A 22,690-nucleotide genomic window follows, 5' to 3' on the forward strand; every position below is an offset into this window, starting at 1 on the left:
TAAATAAACCTCTGCGTATTGATGATCTACTATGCGAAATCGGACAGACTCAGAAAAGCATCTTGGAATCGCGTAAAACCTAATATGTTTCACGTCCTTAAAGACCCATTTGTAGAACTGTTGAACAAATTATGTATCTGCTCACACGCAGCAAGCTGAGCTGAAGCAAAATACTATTAGAATATTGGTTGAAAAAGCGCTAACATTCCGTAATGTAAAAACTAGGTGAGATTCTAAATAAGCTAGGTTAGTCGCTACAACAAGACCGTTAACCTATTATAAACCTATTATATTATTATTATATATAAAGCTACAAGCCTATTATATTGTTTTTTTTTCCATATATGTTCGTATGATAACACCCGATTTATGTCGTCGATACGGGGTCAAAGGTGATAAACACATTGTAGATTGAACTACATCTTATAGGGACTAAACGCCTATCATTGTTATTATACTTGTAGTTAGTAATTAGATAATTACCAGCAATCATCTATGGAAAGCAAGTAAATATTTATTTAGTTTTCAGTGATGCATAATTTTTCTGTTACGCCGAGGTCCGCCTTTAAGATAACATCATGATTCTATGTATTAATGGACAGCATTACGGCAGTCAGCATGCTGCTCTTCAACATCGCAAGGCCATCATCGATCACCATAGTATGTATATAGTATTCATTGCGTTCACCTGTTTCCTATAGTTGGGTCCTTTGCTATAATTTCTTAACATATCCCTCTAGACTAGTTGTCTGCCAGCCGCCTATGAAATCTTTTCACAAGTATGTATATATGTGTCTTTAGCAGGTGGGTTCTTTTTGCCGTTGTCTTTGATCATAATCCATTTACCGAAATATTACGCTACTTACACCTTTTTAGTTGCACATACTGTTCTTACTTTATTGGACACTACCACTGCAATAACTTCGGATAATTAGCCATTCGTAAACTTAGCTTGTCGCCGGCATTGTTGGTGTCCTTTGTTGGGCTGTCTAGGTCGCGAAAAATGTTATCACTGCACGCTGATCGACGGCCTGCCATCGTGCCGCGGCTTTGTGTCGATCGTTTGTTCGGCCTTTGTCATGTGACCGTTTGTAGGTGATTACGCGGCCACAAAAGGTCGCCTGGCGGACTGTCTCTACGACACTGTACGACATCATACATGTAACCACTACATTGCTTCCGTTTCAGACAGATACTAAAACATGTCATCCCGGATTCTATCTCCCCCTTGGTTAGGTAACAATAACTCAAAGCTGCGCAACTCAACAACGGTAATCATTGATAGAATCAATATAAACGTTCTGATTAGCTAGATAAAAAGAGACAAACAGAGAGGAAGTCTAAAAGTGAAAACCGGCAAGACTTAACGAAATTCGTGTCGTCAAACACGAAACGCTAGTGACATTATATGCGGATCATTGCGGGGATGTGCTGCATTGAACGGCTGCCAATGCGGGCTACTGATTCTTGCTACTTCGAAAGTTTTATTTACTATTTTTTTTTATAATCTACCCTAATAGGTGGCTCTGATTTCCACCATTTTAAGCAGATATCATCTTTGTCACAACTCGATACCTGCTGCATATTCGGCAACCGGAGAATGAAGTCAGCCCCAACACAGAAACTGTTCAAATGGTCATCACATTACTACCTAATGCTCCTTGGTCTTTACAGCTTCAAAGCCGTCTTCCGAAGACTTGAAAAAGCAAAAGCAACGCGCCTATTGTATTCTCTCAGGACGCGTTTTTCCTTACTTCACCATGCTGGGCGGGTCACTATCTACTTTGCCGTTTCACTCTGCCCGGGTTGTCATTGACAATAGGATTTTTAGGTTTTTGCCGAACTTCTTCGATGAGGGTTCTATATTGAGCGCAGAATAGGAGCGCCTCAGTAGCAGTTATTGGCTTGTGAAGAAAGTCTGCATCGAAATCCGTTCCTGTAGTTCCTGTTAGCATTAGGACGATTAAATACTTTGGTAATACTACATGGGCATAATTCATAAACGTAACAACCCAATATGATGATCTAAAAATGTACTCGCGGCTATTGTGAATATGTTCTGCTTGCGTGTACTCATCATTATTCTATCCTACACCGCAAATTCGTTCGACCAAGAGACCAACTCCTACCCAAGCATTCATACGACAAGTATTACACACATATGCTCCTAATCAGACAGGACCGCCGGTCATCAAGCGAGAGAGCCTCTACGATACGCCGCCATGGCGGCTTCGCGCAGCTTGTATCAACTCGATCGTATTTGCAGGCTTGTTACCCGCAGACATCCCTAAACCACATATTGCCCTCAATGGTTATTCTTGCTTGTTACCATTAGCAGCTGTGTTTAAGCAGCTACTAGACGCACTAACGATCTTATTGATAAGCAATCGATCAACAAAAGGAACCACAAGGTACCAAGTCCACTTTCCTCGATAATTCATTCCTCTGCTCAGTCGAAGGAAATTAATTGCTCTTCAGCAGGTTGCGGATGATGCTTTACGGGACGTCGATCACCGCCAGGCTCGTGAGTTGGCACCGAAGGCAAATTCAACTCCTGTGGTGGGCCCTGCTGAGGTGACTGAATCGGAGGCGGTTGCTGTGCCAACTGCTGCTGCATCGGCGTCGGAGTTGGAGTCTGAGGAGGTGCGCACGGCTGAGGCAAAGGCGTTTGCGGTGGAGCCGGAAGCTGGGATATTGTGTGCACGACGCTATAGGGCTCGAATGCCGGCTGTCCCTGGCCGGGACCTAACGCACTTGAAGTAGGCTGTTGATGTTGAACAGTCTGCATTGGTGTCTGGTGTTGGCCTGTCGCAGCGGCGACTGCCAGGGCAGGGGCAGCGGTCGTCGGTACAGGAGGAACGGTAGAGCTAGGCGCTGGACCGTAGAACGAAGTCACTGCTGTGACACCGTGGGGTCCAGGTAGCGGGATCGGTTCTGTGCTAACAGCTGAATAGATAAAATAGAACAAAATAATTCAGAGCGGAAGCGAAAATATATCTATATACATATAATTGAAGACGTGACGTCAGATTCCTAGGCAACGACTGTTTAATAAAACGAAGTCCATTAATATAATTTTCCGTGAAAACCGTACACGTATATGGACTTATCACCAGTTTATTTCACTGCCACATATCACATGATTATAGCATAGCTAACCACTAGAACAACCATTGCAGGTACTGATTACTTAAATGCTCATAAGGTTATTATGGTCTTTCGGTCAGCTGTCCGATATTCCCATGTTTGGCTCTTGTGCGAATCCAAGCTAATACATACGAGATTGGACTGCATTGTGTGGAGGTGACACAGGAGGTTGTGAGCCGTATTGTTGAAGAGCTGGAGGAGGCATCACCTGTTGTGAAGGGCCGGGAAGTTGTTGACCTGGCGGCAACATTCCTGCATCAGATGCAAAAAAATCTCAGGTAACACGTACAAAGACACTCACCGACAAACAACATGTTTTCAACTGTTGTACATTTATACGTTTATTCGATGTATTTGCCTTGTAAACGTCGTTAATTATTGGTGCAGGCTATAAGGAGCACGGATGAGGTTGACATAATATTATACATCTTATTGTCAACTTGAAGTCAAGAAACAGACAGCAGACTCACGCTCTGGGCAAAAGTAGTAGTGAAATGTTGGCAAGCAAGATGACACGAAAAAATCGGGATTGGTTTAAAATAGCCAAGTGATGAAGATATTGCCGCATGATGTAGTGATGTATGAGAACAGCTTAGGCTGTGAAACGTGAGCGTTCTATTTAAATGCGTAGTAACCTACCAGGGGGATATTGCGGTTGAGGGGCGTACACAGGTGGTTGTCCAGGTGCTGTCGATGGTGGAATCGCCATGGTACCGGGGGGAAGTGACGGTGGAGGCGCTCCGACAGCACGGTAAGCCATCTCCTGCTCCTGAATTTTTGACATCGCTAATTGGTGTTGATATTGAAGATACTCCTATATCGGCCAAAATCAATCACAGAGGATGGTATTGGAGATTAGAAGCTGAGAGCCAAAGACGCAGATTTGAAACTTAGCACTATTCTGATGAAAGCTTTGAACATATTTCTCTTGTAGGGCTTGTACAGCGCTTAACCCACACTATTAGCAAAGCAGCACATGTTTGTAAAAACCATGTAATATTCTCTAAACCTACGTGTTTCCGTTGTCGCATAATTTCGAGTTTGTGTGCCATCTGCATTTGTCGGGCTCGCTCGGCTTCTTCCTGCCTCTTCCGTTCTTCTTCGCGATTCTCTTCTCGTAACGCATCGAGGGCAGCTCGAGCATCCCAAATTTGCTGTAGTTTATCCTGAAGACTTTCGTAGTAAGCTATAATGAATACAACGAGCAGCAACAGTACGTAAAAACCACGTCGTGATTAAGCAAATACGTAATTTACAGTGTTCGAGGAAATTGGTCAGCGTGAAAATATTGTGTATCGCCTTTTTGTACAGCGGCATTTTCCAGGAATATCGAAGGGATACGCATGTGGATCGGTATTTTACTTGCGTTAGTTTCTTTTCTAATGTCAATAGTAGGAATGCCCGTCCCTCTTTCTTTTGTGTGTATGTGCAGGAATTAAGTGTGTTCAGCTCTACGTCCGGCAGTTTAGCCGGTGGGCGTGATTCAGACGGTTGGCCCCTGCCTGCCAACTCGAAACCCGGATTCGAACCAAACTGCCTCGTGTTTCTAACTTCAGTAGACAAACATGTTATCGTTGCCCTATCACGAAAGCAAAGACGATTTTTTCATAAACACGTGACTCAATGACTAACTCACAATTTCATCAACTCTGTTCTCAGGTTTGACTCTGGTCACTATAACCTACCGCGCTGGTCGTCAGTTTCTTGCACGCACTGCAATAGGCGGGCGTGTAAGGACGAGATCTGGACGAAGAGGCTTTGCACGTAGGAATCATTAGCAACCGGCCGTCCGCGCATGACGTTGGACCGCAGTCTAACTTCGAACGTGTCGAGTGTCTTCTCAAGCATCTGCTCAAAGTTGTCTCCGGCATCGGCTCCAACCAGCGGCACCGTCGGTGTGGGCTGGCCGCACGCGGGTGCACCAAAACAAAATCCAAATAAGTCCAACGTATGCCGCACAAGAATATGTCGTACTAGTTATTACTGCAGCATTCATTTGCTAAAAATTGTTATTGTTGCAGTAAAATTAGCCCTAAAATACGCTTGCGGTATACAAGAGTACGCAATAGTATAGACACTGACGGCGATACGCCAACAAAAACATACTGAGGAAGTTACATACCAATGCGCCTTCGAGAGGTTTACTCGAGTGTTTAGGCGTATCGTTTTCCCCCTGCCGATGGCTTCGCTCATCCCAGTACTTTCGATCGAAATAATGGGTTAACTCGGATTCCGTTGATCCTGTCGTTGAACCGCACTCGCTACGTGTCGGTGCATTGGCTTCCACTAGTTCTATTCGACAATAGAGGCAAAAAGCACAAAATAAGATAAATTCCTATTTTTTTACGTTATACGTGTAACTATGTGTATGTTTTTAAGTCATTGAACACTGCTTCAGACGGCTCTTTCACGAAGGAAAGTGTGCGAACGTTCACATTTGAAGCTATCCCACTACGTCCTCACTGCGCTATCACGGTCGGATATCGGGTCGTCGAAGAAGTATTGACCATTTTTCTAGCTAAATGGGGTGACATAAGTCGGCGTTGGTGTCATTTAAAAGTTAAGCTTTAACAGGTATAGATGTGCTTACATTATGGACTTAAGGACATCTACAGGCTTATTACATGCCTGTCCAAAATGCTGTCCAGTTCCATGAAAAACTATGTGACGATTTATAAGGAAGATGCATTTTGGTGCGCTTTTGTTGTAAAAATTTCCATGTGAAAGAGCCTACTCCTACTCGATCAACCAGTTACGAAAAGAGCTCACAAACCGACTGCAAGACTAACCCGTGAGTATTCGCGGCATCCCCTAGGGACCAGGTATCCACTGTTAGACTTAAGTTGTTATTTAACTATATAATCTATAGATAAAATCGATATGATAAAGACGACATGACATTACACGAAGTGACGCAAAAAAAATATGTCGTATTTCCACCTGAAAAACATTACGGAAACGCAGTGAAGTCGCAAGCGGTTAATTACAAGTAATAAAACAATGAAGTTGTCCATAGTTTGCAGCAAATCCTAAACTGAGGCCAAAGAAGGTGAAATTGTGAGTGTCTGCAGTTAGGCGAAATGATTATTTGGGTTTTTAGTGTCAACAAACAACGAGCCATTGAAACAAATCAAGTGAACCTTGTAAATAGCACAGACGTCGCTTTCCACAATGACAAACCAAACCCCATGAATCTTTTGTTACTCGGTAAGAATCTAGGCCATATCAGGCTATCGTCTATTTAGTTGTTAATCTAGTTTCAATGGCAGAATGCAAGAGTTGCTTGTCGCTACTTTTCGCTCGGAAAACACAGAAGTTGTACAGTGATGATACCACGAGAAAAACTACACAATGTCATAAATCAAAAGGACATATAGTTTAGTAATATTATTCGCTTGAGTTTTGGTTTTGAAATGATCCGTGCCTTTTCGACAATCCCAATATAACTTGTGACGGAACCCTCAATTCGAGCTAAATTGAATCCGCTGAATAAGAAGAACGCTGAGGTGAGGTAATAACAACATCGCATTATGATCGCAATGCTAGTTAACCTGACCTATACGGTCATATATATATGGTGTCGCACATAAATATTGCTTGATTTCTGTTCTATTTTCGATAAGCAAAATATAATTTTTTTGCCGGTCTTGTTCAAGGAACGCTATTCCCTTTACAGAATTTCTAATTTCTTGGCTAATGCTAGCGGTATTTTAACAAAAAAAAAAAGTACCCTCGAAAAGCCTGGGATGGTACTACGAATGGAACGTCACGCATTCCCGAATATTTGATTCACACTTTATTTTCGTTACCTTCAAGCTTACCAGCAAAAGCCATTGTGGGCCGCCAAACCAATGTACCGCTTCGTTTTAGACAGACGGGATAGTTAAGTCAAAGGCCAACATGATAAAGGTTGTTTTTTCTACCTCCTACTGTTGGCTCGAAGCTGAAATCCGCTCGACAATAGTTAAGCCTCCTATGCATTTAGAAAAACCAACACATTTCTCTGTTGCAATTAACGTGTCTCTTTCTTCTATAGACCAGTGTGACATCTCAGTTACGCCTAAAAGAAGGTACCGTGATAAAAATCACATCTTTGACATATTTTGTATATATAGAATCATTCTAGGGAACCATATAGCGTTGCGCTTTATTGGGCAAAGACGTCGGTTTATCTAGACTTCACTATGCTTCCTTTCATACTCTTCCCTTTCAAGTTTTTTTTTGCATAAAGCTTGTTTCTTTCCCGTCGCTTACTATCGCATGGCATCTACTTTCAACAAAAGTTCTTTTCTTTATGCGTGTACGGGACGAAAATCACTACATGACGGTTCAAAGAAATAATAACCACGTTCGTGGTAGCGCACCTTTTTGCCTGGCTGCTGCTCGCAGACTGCACTTGCTATTATCGCATTTAAAAGTGGACTTCATATTTGAAAAAAAAAAATTCAAAAGTACACACCAAAAACCTTCGGTTATGTTTCGTTTTTCTTTTATTTGAAGAAAAAACAGAAATGAAGAATCGAAAACCCTTACAATAGGGAACAATATCCCCCGAAGGAAGATGAGTGAAACAGTACATTAAGTCAAACATACGATTTCAACACTCACAAATCGCGTTTATACAATAGAAGGTCTGTGGGGCTAGGCCAAGCTGATAGCGAGTACACAACAAAAGGCACTCATCATTTCACGGTTGAACGAGGAAGTTCTGAAACTAATTCATCCTCTGGAGTATTTGTAATAAGGACGAAAACGAGAAGGTATTCTCGCTGGAAAACTATCCTCAATCACTCTCAGGTTGTTTGCGGAAGAATCAAGCATCTCATACATACAAAAAGCGAGCCCAGACCGAGGCGAGTCGCAAAGTACAGCTCAACGGTCAGCCTTGCATTCCTCCTCTTTCTCAAGTAGTTAGGAGTATTCCCAGGACGACTACCCGATGCTGTCCGACAAAATCGGCCTGAGCTCGGGGAGAGTTCGTCTTTCACACATCATCACTTGTATCGCCCACTCTGGAGGAAAACTTGATGCTGGATTCGCTTCAACTTCCGTATCCATCTGGTCTAAACCCCTGAAGCTTATTTTCCCCACAATCAGTAAACGGTTGAAGCGAAAATGTTTGTAGACGATAACGACATTTAATAATAACCACGGCAGAGCTTAGTTCTATGACTATAATTGGGCCTGATAACCAAAATCAACGGTGGCATGCGCACTTCGAACAACGGCGGGGATTGCTTTAGGAGAGATAGCTAAAATTTGGACGACTAAGACATATACAATTGGTATAAGGCCAGATTTTCGATACCTCTTTTTGGCACGGTAGCATTTTTTCTCTGTACTTTACCTACATTTCGCTTACGCTATATCTGCCCGCCACAGAAGTCATTTGCTTTTTGTGACTATTGCTGGTTCCGAAATACGATGTAACACATTTTCATTTGCATTGCCATCTCATTTTTCGCTTTTCCCTAAAACGAGCTCGAAAAAAATTGCATAGACATTACAAGCGGGTCTTATCACAAATAAAAGAAATAAATATCATCATTTAACAAGAGCTTTTTCCAGGCACACACATAATCACTATTATTACCCTTATCTATTAACGTACGTATTAAACAAAAACATACAGCTCTCTCCTAGCAATCATTATATCACTACGGTTTTGCTACGCGTCCTATAATCGATTGTATCCGCTGTGGCCATAGCACCGACCTGTCGGGTAAGTGCTGCTGGTACTGTTGTTGTGGTTGTTTGCCCAGTGGCCCGCGGTCGGGGTTTCGCTCTCCTTCCGATCGTCGACTGTTCTGCTATTAGTGTCATCCTGAACAGTGGTTGGGCGAGTGGTTCCCCTTTGATTGTGGTACTCGGCCTCGCTCCGGCTTAGCGCTAAGGCCAACTGTAGTTCTTCCTCCTCGCGAAGTTGCGCTTCTTTGAGTTTGGATTCTTTGGCAGCGACAGTCTGTTGCTCAACGGTAGTCGCAGCTCCTTGACCTGAAGCCCTCGTTGGACTTCGAACCGTTGGACCCTGCATAGTACTCATAGGGCCTCGTAAAACGGAGCTCAAATGGACGCTTCGTTCGTCCTGGCAGACCTCGAGGAAACAGGTGTCACATACACGAACCTTCTTCTCGATGCCTAACTTTGGTAGAGCCGCGGTTTGACTGGAGCATTTGCCGCAGAACACCTGCCCGCATTTACGGCAGTGGTGCTAAAATTTAATCGATAATCGTAGTAACAAGATACAAACAGATGTAATCTTGTAATCAGTTATTATGCATTAATAGTGAACTGTAATGGTATAAGTAATCGATGAAGAACACCGATAGTGTACGTTATTTATTAACAACTAGTTCTTAAGACTCAATACTCTGCATAACAAACTCAATGTAGATGCATGCGGACATTCGTACGAGGTTCTCCCGCCGGATATGGATAAGAAACTACAGTAGACGCGATCCTGATAATATATTCAGGCTATCCAGATGAAGGTAAGTGAAAGGCGGTAGGCGTAAATGTTTATACGAATAGACGCATATGCCATAGAAGCCATGCAGTTTTTCGATGTGCTTGCCCTACTTTGCTTACCTTTTGAACCTTACCTGAAAGTCGCCAAAATCTGGCCTCGCGTTGAGTATCAGTAGCAAACAATACTAGTTTCAAGCTAATTAGTTTCTATAGAGAGAAAACAAGCAGTTCACGTCGCGTATATAAAGAAAAAAATCGGTCTTCAACTACATGCGCCATCAACGATACTTCTGTAGAACATGACTCTCTTGGAACACTATGCATATGAACCCGCTCAAGAACGAGGCAACTTCACCTATAAACTATGCAGTACTTCGCTCTTCATCCAGCGAAGAGCAACCTACCTTGCGATTGAACGTTGAAAATTGCGCCCTACAAAGGTGACAGCAGTTAGCATCTTCCCATTCTGGAGGAACCTGCGCTGAGAACATCGCATCGCTCTCCTTAAGCTGCGGAAACTTTACACCTTCAGCCGCTCGCATAATTGTCATCGTGTCCTGCACAGCTCTGAAATACGGATCAGACAACGGGGCAACGGTGAATGGCATGGCCATACAAAGTGATAGCGCCATCGTAATCACCTACGTGTACTGCACTTTTTTTTTGTTTTCTTTTTTTTTTTTTACTTTAGCGCTGTTGTTTATCGATTGCTGTTTTGTTTTCTTTTTGTATCCGCGAATCGTTAGTGTTCAGGGCGCTCGAGGCATCAACTACGAAAACAATTACTCCGAAGCGTCTTGTCGGCACCAACGCTCGTTGCGATCTGACGTTTCACTGAACAATTTCTACACTGTACGAAACGTCTAAACGGCTGTTCCAGCAGCGTGGCCAAACGAGGGCGCCGTACAGAAATGTCGCGAGTAGTGCTATGTCGCAACAAGGACCTTCCCAACATGGACGTCCTTTATCTAATAATAATAACACAGCAACTCATAGAACGCTATTACCCAATGGTAGCAGCGACAGTGGCTGGCTGTGCTAAGCCAGAAGCTTTGCTACCAGGCATGGGCGAAAATTCGCTGAACTCGAGAAAAAATGACGACGATCAACGGGAAAGTCCAAAGACCCGTAACAAATCCGGTTATCCTTCGAGGAGGAGGAAAGGCCCAGCATGGCTGCAATCGGTATCAATCAAGAAACAGCACACCTTACGCATGCCCGTATTGATTTATCATTACCTTTCTCCTTCTGTTTCTGATTCAGCTGCGTTTGTGTGCCAGCAGCGGGCGCGTATCTGTCGTTACCTTGTCGCTGACCATAATCCATTACAACCAACAAAGTTCGATCGTTTCATCGCAGGAAATCGTCAGCAGCAGCGAAAGTAGCTTGTGTCACGCTCGAGTCAACGGTTTGGTTTTTATTTGAATTTTTTTTAAATTTGCCAGATCGATGATTCCTATGCTTGCCGTCATTATTCATTGCTACATTCGACAAAAGATACTATGAATTGAGAGTTAATGGAAGGAACATTAGTAGACGAAATTAGCGTTACACTTGTATGTAGGTAGAGAAGCTAGAAGACAGCGTTGGCAGTTATGGTTCTGACAACCCCACAAAGCCGTAATACGGACCTCACGGAATCCTTTCGGCATGAATGACATAGAGCGTGTACCTGTGCATTTGCGTATATATGTCTTTATATTACCTGTCTGAGCGTATGGCCCTTGGGTATATGCATATATGTGTGTATGTATTTGTCCTTATATACGTATGTCTAAGTACAGCTCTAATTAGTCGTCATCTGTCAGCCTGATTCGAATTAGACGGCGTCAAAGTTGAGGCGTTTTCGGCTTGGTGCGAATCACTACACCATATCATTCAATCTATGGTGAGCCTACACCATTTTCTTGTATTTTCCTCTAAACTGACGTTTTCCGCACCTTCCTCCTAGGTATACTCCCGTCGTCACGAGAAGCAAAGCAGCTTCTCTTAATTGGTATCGCTGTTATGGACAGCTAACGAGAAAAACTTCTCCAGTAACTTACTAGTACATCTGCTTTCCCATTCCCAAAATGCCATTACCGATGTGAGCACAGGAGGTCCCCCTTCTTCAATACAGAATCGACGGGTTTTTTATCCGTTCGCTAAATGCTACAAATATCTCAGCCCGCTTCGGTCCGCGTATTTATCTCTTTTCTATTGCAATCGTATAGCATGCATACATATCAGCTGACTCGTCTCTGTTCAAATTAAAAATAATAACACTACTTGCAAAAAACGAAAATGCGTCTTGCTAGCGGTTTGCTGACGCTGAAGACACAGAAGAGGAACATCGCCCATGGGTGACCGGAGTAATGTTAAACTAACGAAATATGTCGAGGTCGTATCGCTTCCAAACCTCAAGCGGCTTCTGTCCCAGCGCAATTCTCAACGAGCTGTCGGAGAGAAGCTCTATTGAAGAAATGACGGATTGTCGTGTACACGTCGATCTGATTGGTCTTGTCTTTGACAACTTTTCTTTGATAAAAATACAGCATTGGGATTTTATGTGCTATGAACATTAATTTGAATAGAGTGGCGAAGCTAGGATAAACAATTGAGGAAATTAGGGTGAGACGGAGAAATATACAAACGGTAATTGTGTAAACTCGATGGGAGTAAGAAATAAAATACTTCTCGGCCAATCGTATTGTATGACACAATGAATATATAATGCATACTAAAACAATGTGTAATTGCATGAAGAGCAACATGTTTTAACGGATAATATCATCCCTCGTAGCGATAAGGCCAAAGACTGGGCTGAGAATTGGACGAAACTGCCCAGAATCCAACGGAATGCGTTGTGCTCTTATAAATTAACTCAAACTAATAAGTAGTGTTATTAAATATATCCACTGTGAGCAGATGCACTACCAGGTAACTCTGCGCGAGCCAACAAAGTGCTTCATCGACTTAGGCAAGTAACTCTCCTTGGCTAACTCATTTATAGTGTCATTGGAGAACAAACTTTGAGATATCCGTTCTAAGACATCATTTAGGAACCAAAACGAATAGGAAAGCCGAACTTTTTTGAGACATCCTTCAAGATACGTAATGTGAGTTCTCGTAACGTTAAAAGGATAAGAGAAAATTCGAAAAGAGGCTACTCTCAAGAGGAGGCTAAAGAGAAGATAGTATTGAATCGCATATTCAAATGCACAAACAGCGCAGCTGTGTTAGGCTTAGGTAGCTCACCAAAACGCCTTCGGCCAGCCACCAGACTTTCGTTCTTCAAATTGCTAGATTTCTACCCGCTTATGGCTTTAACGCGCTCAAAACTACTTTGACGTTGTCTACAGGAGTCAAGTAGTTCTACGTGCATTTTTATACGATGCTGACTGTTTTAGCGTTCAGTCAAGACGTATACGTGTATATATATATACTAAAAAGCAGTATGTGGATGTGTGTACAGTGTGTGTGGTGTGTATCGGCTTGAAGTGTAACTTAACAACAAGTTTACGAATGCCTAAAAAGTTCGCATGTTTTTAATTCGGAAACACGTTACATTTTTTTTTTACGATTGAAATGTATCACTAATCCAGGGCTTAGCACCTAAGCTTCATCTCGTTGCATAACTGTATTATAGCACACTATGCTAACAATTTACTTCATTAACAAACACATCTAACTGTTATTGTTGTTGATACACTAATACAATGAAACGTCGAATACGATCGTTGTTTCAGAGTTGATGGGAATCCGATTCAGCGAAGAACATTTCTCACCTGTACGCTGGCTCCTTACGGAAGGCGTGTGCCCACGTCTGTATTAGTTCAAGCACCTTGTCCCTGACAGGTCCCGACGGGGTAGCTTTACAAATCTCCTTTAGATCATCCATGAACGCTTGCGTAGCCACTTCCTTATGGATAGGATGGCCACAGTTTTTCACCATTGATTCCAGGCAATGGAGAGCCAGCAAAGTGACGTTTGGATTTTTCGATGCTAGCTTTTTCTTTACCGCACTCAAAGCCGCCTTTGGACTAAAACCATACGACACGTATTGGAAATACTCAGCTAGTATAGTGTCAAAGCAATATGTGAAAGAAATTTGTATGATAGCCTTATATACACATGCAAGTATAATTAGAAAAAAATCACACCGACGCTGTGACAGATAGAGATGCCTACGTGAGGAGGTGATGTGCTGGTTTCTTGTAATAGAACTACACGCATATAATGAGCTCGCTATTAGTCGGATGTAGGTTAAGTTTTATGTGTTCAAGTTTGAAGCCACTAGAACGCTATTGTTTCTATACCTAAGAGGTGAAAATCAATCTGAGAATATTGATAGTAACGAGTACTTCGTAGGTATCATATTGAAGCTTGACCGTGCATGCTATTATGGACTATCACTTGGTTAGTTTGTCCGAATGGTAACTATTTTTTGGCAATTGACCATTTCTAGAAATCATAAACTTATTCACTGATGTTATATCTGTGCAGGAATTCTCTACAATCTACGTCTGCCGATTGCTATCTACGTACTAATACCAGATTGCGCTAGATTGTCAAATCCGTATGTTATACAAGGGCCGAGACAAACATTTCAACAAATAGATTGTGTCGAGATTTTTCGGCTTGTTGCAGCATTTTTCATCATGACCCGCAACATCTTCAAATTTCGGTAGACGGGGCCTTCTGCCTATTGTTCCAGTGACGCAAAGTATTATGTAAAGCAGTATATTGACCTTTACGAACGGCATAAAGATTCAAAGAAGCCGGAGATATGTAGCATCAAGCTGCATTGGTAAACCCTTCTGTTCCAAATGAGGCCAGTAGTGCTGGCAACGGTAATACCACTGACAGGCTTTTGTCGCTTGTGAACCAGCAACATGAATCAATACGCGACGACAACTGTTGATTGCTTTTGATGGGCTGAAAATTCGCTTGGACACCAGAAACACAACAGTTCAAGCAAAAACAGACGGAGCGAATTTATCATTTCAACGTCAGATTGAAAAGGTCAGCCACAAGTGATGGCTCGTTGGAAAAAATCAAACGGCTACCTATTCCTTTTATAAAAGGTAGCGCTGCTGCTGCGAGTTCGAAACATCGAGTTATATCCGTAGCAATTGCACTACTTTTTTTACCGTATAAGCCACAATATCCACAAAATAGTTGGATGATAGAATCTTATGAAGAGGTACATCTGGAAGTTAGCGTATAACAGTCGTTCATGGATCTCGAGCATTGTTGTCATAAACTGTTGCATCGTAAAAAAGGATATTGTTGCAACTCTAAAATGCGTGCACCATTTACGAAAACTTCAACTGCGACAAACGCTTCTTTCAAAAGCGAGTAGGACGCGCTCAAATTAGCTCAGAACATAATGCAAACGTTTAAGCCGACACCGCCATTTCGCGCTTCTATGGTACAACTATATCTAAAAACAACGGCTTTCTGCCCATGACCCACCTCATCTTATTAAACGCTCTTAATCTATTCTACATATGATCGCTTGGTACCCAATCACTAAAATCGGCTTTTACATAGGACGACATCAGGACCTATACGCACACATTTAATTAGACTTGATAATCGTATATTGGACAAATCTGTCATTGAATCTAATCATGTGTTATCATTGGATCTATCTTTATATATTAGATTCAACCAACTGACACGGGCCATGTAGACCTAACAGCTGGTATGTCTAAAAAGACCCTGTTAGTTGGAGGTAAGCAGGTAGTATTTACGACAGATTATGACCTGGCAGAACTGCGCAGAGCTACAGGCTGAGATTCACTGAAAGCTAACAGTCGAGTGAGAGCCCAAGTTTAAAGTGTCATGTATCCACTCAATTTTAAGATTTTTTTGAACTGATTGTTCGATCGAAGTAAAGGACACTAGAGGTAGACACGACAGAACAAGCTTCACCGTGAAAACACTTAAATATATCTATACGTTCCATTAAAGTTTCTAAAAAAAATACTATTCAACAAATAAAACATTTGGTCAGCGTGTGATAGAAGTTGTAAAAAGCAGAAATTCTGTGTGGAAAATAGGTTTTCCAATTCGAAGTACTCTTTGATCTAATCAAGGTACCTTGTTCGAGGATTCACAACGCCACCATCGTTGTAGATATTTGTCGCGATCAAAAAGATCACAGGTTAAACCACAGTTGTATATAGGTATAACAGTGTCGTTCTAATACAGGGTCGTCCTTCGACTGAAATAAGTGAATGCAAATTAGCCTGGCAACATTTCCTTATAATCACTGCTTGGTTAAATCCAACTCATAAAGTAACTAACTCGAACTCGTAACGAAAAACGACCAAGCGCAATCCACCGAGTTTGCACTTCGTCGGTTCGAGTAGTGTTATAATTGCGCCAAGTTATTATTTTTACAGTTGCGGCTAAAATCAGATAACCCCAATGTAACTGCATATTTGTCAGCTATTAGCAGACGCCCTTCAGCTTCATCTGATAATGTTCCCGCTTCTTCATTGTTGATTCACAATTGATTTGTAAGTGTCATCGTTATTAGCTACAGCGTGTCTCAACGCCGAGATCATCCTCCCTCTGGATCCACCCAATATGTCCACATCAAGTAGTATAGATAAAATGCTGCGATAGGCAGCAAGAGAATCTCCAGCACATCACAGCGATTCCGTGGCTAATAAATTAACTAATATCAGCGAAGTTTTATGTCTTCTTTCTCTACCGCTTACGTCGTTTTCGCGTATTTTCTAGAAGAGCTAACTAGCACTAAACGAAGCGGCGCGATTAAGAAAGAGGACTGTGGGCAAACGTTCGCAGGGCTTGTCGTACGGTTTTTTAGACATGAACAGCTGCCACCCAAAGGAGCTATCTAAAGATACATATCTTTGTAGCGGCGGATATAGTGTTGTCACGTCAGCTCACTTCGGATCGCCAACACTACAGTAAATTAAATAGTAGGATAACCAAGGAAAGGCAACACGAATAGATAAGGTGTACATATACATGTCCAGTTATCGAAAAAGTATTAACCGTTTTTTTATCTAAATGGCTGCAAGCTATATTTCAGGTAATATGGGTCGGTGCCATTTAACAGCAGTAGATGTGCTTACACTGTTAGAATGCCCTTATTCACACAAACTAGACGTTTTGAAGATAAGTGAAATTTCTGCAAAAATTCAGTATATTTTACAACTTTATCACGATAAAGGCACAATTTTAGGCAGGCCCATAAAAAATTTGCCCATAAAATATATTAATGAAAGAAGCAGCCTAAAACTGATTTGTCATTTTTTTTCTGGAAATTTAGATTTAAAAGAGATTCATCCTAGTAGTCGCCTACTTACGAAAAAAAATTAATGAAATTATTGCGGAAGGATCAACACGGGAGTAGCCACGGCATGACCAAGGAATCAAGCATCCACGGTCTAACAATATTAAACCATTTTAAAAAGTTAGTTAGATAAAAAAAAGGCTCGATATTTGGATGCTATACGCATCAAAGCAATCTTGAATCATACAACTATAACCTTTTTTCTGTCTCTTCAGAAATCTCTTAATTTAGTTTCAATGGAAGGATACAAAAATCATTTGTTACAATTCTTCGCTCAAACATTGCAAGGTTTTTTAGAAACGAAATTATGAAGTTACTAAAAAAAGTAACGGTTAAATCATCGGTTAATATGGTGCGTATTTAACTTAGTAATACTATTTTAAAATATAAAAAATATTTGCTTCAATTTCGGCTTAAAAACTGTTAACACTTCAACAATCGATACACATAGATACTGAAGCGGTTTTCGCTCCGTGCCTCGTTTGATATCGAGCACATTTTATTTGTGTAAAAACAAAAAGCTAATTAATTTTATAATACTTTTTACTTTTACATAATGTGCTTGTCTATAATGGACCAGAAACATGTGCTAGCAATCAGCTATCACCTATGTTATCTTTTCTACAGCTGTAACCTAATAATAATAGTCTGTATTACAATCTGCAGACCAACTAAATTAACACTACGCTTCGTAGAGGAAAGCAAGCTTTGTCGCTTAACGACAGAAAGTATTCAGCCAATCAGCTTCGTTTTGGTGTAGAATTTCCCAGGCATTTTAGGAATCCACAAAAAATCGGCCCAATTTAGGTCCTTTAAGTGATCGATTTGGATCACTGGACCGAGAATTTTAATATATACAGACATGTCCGTGTGTCTATAACGGTGGCAGAAATGCCGAGCAAAAATATAATGGGATGGGCTGTTTAACATAAGTAGCCAAAAAAAAAAAACAAGAGAATATTTAAACACGATAAAAGGCAACAGAGATACTTTATACGGTGTGAAACAGGACACAGGTACTAAAAATACATTATGAAAAGGTCCAGCTTCCTAACTTTCATTACAGATATACCTGAAATAATTGAATAACCTAGAATTACGACATTATGGTAAAAAGCGGCATAGGGAAAAATTTGTTCTTACTAATACATTGAATACCGTTTTACTATGCAAAAATGTTCTCCGGGCGTGACTATTCATTAATCATTTAATAATGATAATATTTGAATATACTGAACTTAAGTCTGATAGGGGCTCTGATTCCCTTTACGATTTGTAACGCAGAAAAAAAAATCTTTTGTGCATGACAAAGCTTTATGTACAAATTGCTGTAGCGCAAGCAATTCGATGTAGGTGCTCGACGATAATGTATTCATTTACTAAAATGTCAAAATATCGTTGCCTTATAAACTATTTGTTAATCATGATACCATTATGAGTCTTTTTTCCCTAAAATTCTCGGTACGCTAACAGGTGCACATAATGACAAAAGCAAGAAGCTCATGTATTGCTTAAAAATATCAATCAGATAATGATAATAGTTAAAACAAACAACAAAAATAACAAAGTTTCTTCCGTATTACACAACATAAGATTATAACAGGTTTTACAAATTAACTTATTATCGTTAACTCAAAAGATTGCTATGTGTAATGAATTCTCATATACATGTGTATGCCATGTAAGTATGCACATCTTTTACGAACGACCAAGCAACACCTGTTATTTATCTAAATTCTTTATGCCCACAGGCATTGTCATCTTCATACAGAACACAACAGAAGCTACTCAGCTGCAGTAACAACTTGTTACTAAGTGATGACACTGGACATCGACACTGGGCGTAATTAATTGCTAAAATAAAAAGATTGTCACCCGACTGTAAAAACTAATCAATGGACATTTCAGCAATAAGCAAATCTAGGCAGAGTGATCTGCGTTTACGTTGCATCACTAAGACTATCTAGCGTCAGATAACATTCAACGCCTCTCTATAACTAAAGTAGTGATGCCCCTATTGGATTGTTTGGATTCTAAAATTTTTTTATTCAAATTTGTGATTGCCTGAGCAGTAATTAAGCTCTATTTGCTATCTATTACTGTATCTCAGCAGTACACTTATGGACCGCAAAACATTTACCTTTTTTCATCATCGGTGTTAGTAATCTGAAGTTGTCTTTATACTATTGCTCAAACCTCTTAGCGCACTGATCAGTTGGGATAATATTATGAGCTTTTTTTAAAATTTTTTAATGCAAAGTCATTACTCGTTAGAAAGCTCGTGTGAATTAAATCCTATTTTGTTTTACGAGCATAATGTTCTTATGTCGTATAAGAATGTAGATCCAACCAATCTTTACGCTGATAAGGGTAAGAACTGACATTACAGTTTAAAAAATTATTGAGCTTTCAGACCCAACGATTTGGCCCACAAGCAAATGCTGGGCATTCCAGTGTGCTGTTCATCCAGTGTAGACAGCTGTCAATCGAAATTTCATATCTCGATTTAACATCTTAAATACTATACAACACAAACAAAGAGGAAATTCGTGCCTCCGAAATATCCACGAAAATGCCTTCAGTGGACTCAAAATCTGTTCTGTGTTGGAAAAGGATGAGTAACCAGATGCTATAATCGTCTAAGCTGACACGGTTTAGATGAAGTGAAGTTTCCATATCACTGAATCTTTTTACCAGTTAGTAATAAAAATTCCTGATGATGAAGCTTGCTTATGCATATCCGTTTATACGATTTGTCATGAAAGTATCCACGTAGCAGTTGTGTTCAGATAATAACATCACCACGATAGTAACTGCTAAGATATCATCGCTACATTGGCGATTAACAGTGGCGTTTACTCTGTGAACAACGGCGTTAGACTAGATGTCATATTGTCCCTCAACTAAACAAATATTTTGGTCGTCACCTTAATTCGCAAAACGAGTACATTATTTCCGTGTGTAATGAATCGGCGTCTATTCCATATGTACTGGTTGGCATACTAATGTATCTTTTTTTTCGCAGATAGAAACTCATGCACACTTTTTGTTATTATTGTTAATTACTATCATTGATTAAGAAGAGCATTTTAAGGAATTGTACGTAAGCACGTACGAAACTTTGCTACTTCTGATACACATCGGCTATGTATTTTGGTTAACCTTCCACTAGCTCTATTGACATCTTTCAAACAGTCATTTATTTAGTTACGAGAGGGAAGCAAACGTCAGACGACCTAGGATAAGGTATAAAGTTATATCTTCGTGATCTGTTTTTGGTTTGAAATTTTGCCGCTAGAGTGTGATACTACTAAGATAATAAGGGTTCATATATAACTTTACACCATATCAAATTTTGTAAATTAACTCTGTGGATGTATAAGGGTGGTAACTTTACGATTTTCAAGAATCTTCTCAAATATTGATGCTTACGTCTCCTACTGGCGCTCATTTGTCCGAGAAACGTTTATATGCAATTGCAACAAGTTTGCGATTGGAACTCGGCTTCGAACTAACTAGAGTTAAGCTAGATTCTAAAAACTTTGATGGTTGAGCAGCATTTGGATATGTATATACAGTATTAATAATCTGTGAAAATGATTAAATAACTGAATGGGTCGGAAACCATGATAATTGACAATTTTCATTGTGATTCCAAAGAATAAATCGTTTCTCCTCAGTTGTTTCAATGCAAATCGAGCATGTCTATCCTTCAGAGGTTTTTTTCAAAAAACCCCATATACGTACAACAGGAACGTAAAAAAATTCCTTAGGTACAGATTGCTTCATCCACGTACCTACAGTTTTCAGTGATACATTGAACGAATATATTAGCGACTGCTATTAACGACAACATTTTGGAAAAGAAAATAAAAAATGCGAGATTAAAAATCAAATTATCATAAAACCTGCCTATTATCACTAGACGGAATTAGAATTCAATTTCAACGAGCTTGAGCGGCACACAACGCAAATGTTACTATTTCAACATTCAATAACAATGCTATGGCTGACTCTTGCGCCGATACCACCTGCTAATGCGCTGCCTCCTTCCATATTGAACGAGCGTAATCTTGTGTGGTTTGCGCCGAGCCAAACAAATCGGTCGACACAGCAGACCGCTGAGTTACACTGTGGTTATCATTTTGTAGCCCTTTTTATTACTGCTATTAATATTGAGTCTAATATGTGTTTAGCGAGGTGGAGCACTCACTCTGAGTCACCGGATCGCAGTGAGTCGCACATCTCTAGGATGATCGTCCAATCCGGCTCCAGCAACTTGGTGCTTGTCGCTTTTTCTGCGGAACACAAGAAGCAGCAAATGCTAACTTACTATTAACGAATCGATTAAGTATAAATTGTAATTCCGTAAGAGTAAATACAGGCACAAGATTTTTATACGGATGCTACTGATAGTTTGACTCTGTTTGGCCGGCTTTACAACGGAAAGCCCAGATGATTAGAACACCGCAAGCAGGCACCAATAGTGAATGAAACTGAATCATTCTTTGAACTCATCTTTGATACTGTTCTCACATCATGGACGTATGTTACAATTTAATGTAATTTATCTCTTATAATATTTCTCCAACGCTATTTTTGAGGTAGCCATTAGTTAGCCGTTTCTGGAGGAAAAATTCAAAAAAACAACCCTTTTTGCCTGCTCTAACTAAGCTGACACACCAATGTCAGAGGATTCTAAAGGAGCTTGCACGCATAATAGATAGTATATTCATAAAATTAATTTTTTCATTTTCCCTTTACAACTACCCCATATATGCTGAATGCGATCGGCGTCAAATAGTCCAGAAGGTAGATTGCTTCTTTTTCAACACTTGATCATTAATGATTACTCACCAAGCAACGTATTAAACTGTGACGCTCCGCCAAACCACGACATTTTAACCGGGTTGATCGGCTTTGATAGGTCTTTGCCTTATTAACCCGATTCCGTCCGTCACGTTAAGCGGCCTAAGTAAAATTCATTCGAAAAAAAAAAAGCTTTTCTACAATTAAAAGCACGTTCACACACACACAGACACACGTACGCAATCCTATCTTTTGTGCTCTTCACACCGTACAGACTAGATATTAACGACAATTAATTTTCTTGGCCGCGATAGAAAGATAGCGAACAACACAACCGAGTACCACACATATCCATGATAAATTGCAGCCCTATCGAATTGATTGACCGTGGCTTGCTCTTCAAAACTCGCCAGCAGTAGCTATCCTCAGTTAGAACTTATCGGTTCTACACTTCTAGTTGGCTGGCCGGCTGGCTTACGGACTTCAGAATAGCTAACTGGCTATTGTATTACTGTTGTGTTCGTTAAGTAGTCTGTTTACGTCATGCCCTGTGTGGTGATCAGACTCGTAGTCTGTGACGACTGCGATTTTAATCAAGCCGCCGACGGATGTGGCCGGGTGGCGCGCCAATTTTAAATATGAATAAAAGAAAAAAATCACCCATATCCACTTATAAAGGCGAGAAAATGCTGACAGGATCTACCTAATTTGCGCAGAGCATCTGGTGATATATCTGTTATAGCATCAAAATGGAATAATGGTTGTTATGCGGTGATTTAATGAGGTGGAATATAGGGGAAGACTCGCAATGTAGAAATGAAAAATATTTCGCTTTAATTCATATGCCAGGTCTTCAATTATTATAACGTTGAACATATAGAGTTTCAGAATTTCTTACTTCCTGTTCCGCTGTTGTTGCTGACAATGACATGATGTGAAATTAGACGAATG

The 22,690-nt window shown here is 40.5% G+C and overlaps 1 protein-coding gene across 2 annotated transcripts; it reads right to left on the reverse strand.

Annotated features, from left to right (window-relative positions):
- Window positions 1-494: 494 nt before the first annotated feature.
- On the reverse strand, window positions 495-22,296 carry Hrs (Hepatocyte growth factor regulated tyrosine kinase substrate). Of its 2 annotated transcripts, XM_022830425.2 has the most exons (11): window positions 21,788-22,296; window positions 21,144-21,228; window positions 13,383-13,637; window positions 10,020-10,182; window positions 8,863-9,358; window positions 5,270-5,439; window positions 4,833-5,049; window positions 4,161-4,333; window positions 3,787-3,961; window positions 3,280-3,399; window positions 495-2,946 (listed from the first exon to the last, which is right to left on the reverse strand). In XM_022830425.2, exons 1-11 carry the CDS (start codon window positions 21,828-21,830, stop codon window positions 2,450-2,452), a joined length of 2,394 nt encoding a protein of 797 aa, XP_022686160.1. In that variant the 5' UTR covers window positions 21,831-22,296; the 3' UTR covers window positions 495-2,449. The 2 variants fall into 2 exon arrangements, with proteins under 2 accessions (XP_022686160.1, XP_022686161.1); XM_022830426.2 differs by lacking the exon at window positions 13,383-13,637.
- Window positions 22,297-22,690: the final 394 nt, after the last annotated feature.

Source organism: Varroa jacobsoni, unplaced genomic scaffold, assembly GCF_002532875.2.
Source record: "Varroa jacobsoni isolate VJ856 unplaced genomic scaffold, vjacob_1.0 scaffold_273, whole genome shotgun sequence".
NCBI lineage: Eukaryota > Metazoa > Arthropoda > Arachnida > Mesostigmata > Varroidae > Varroa > Varroa jacobsoni.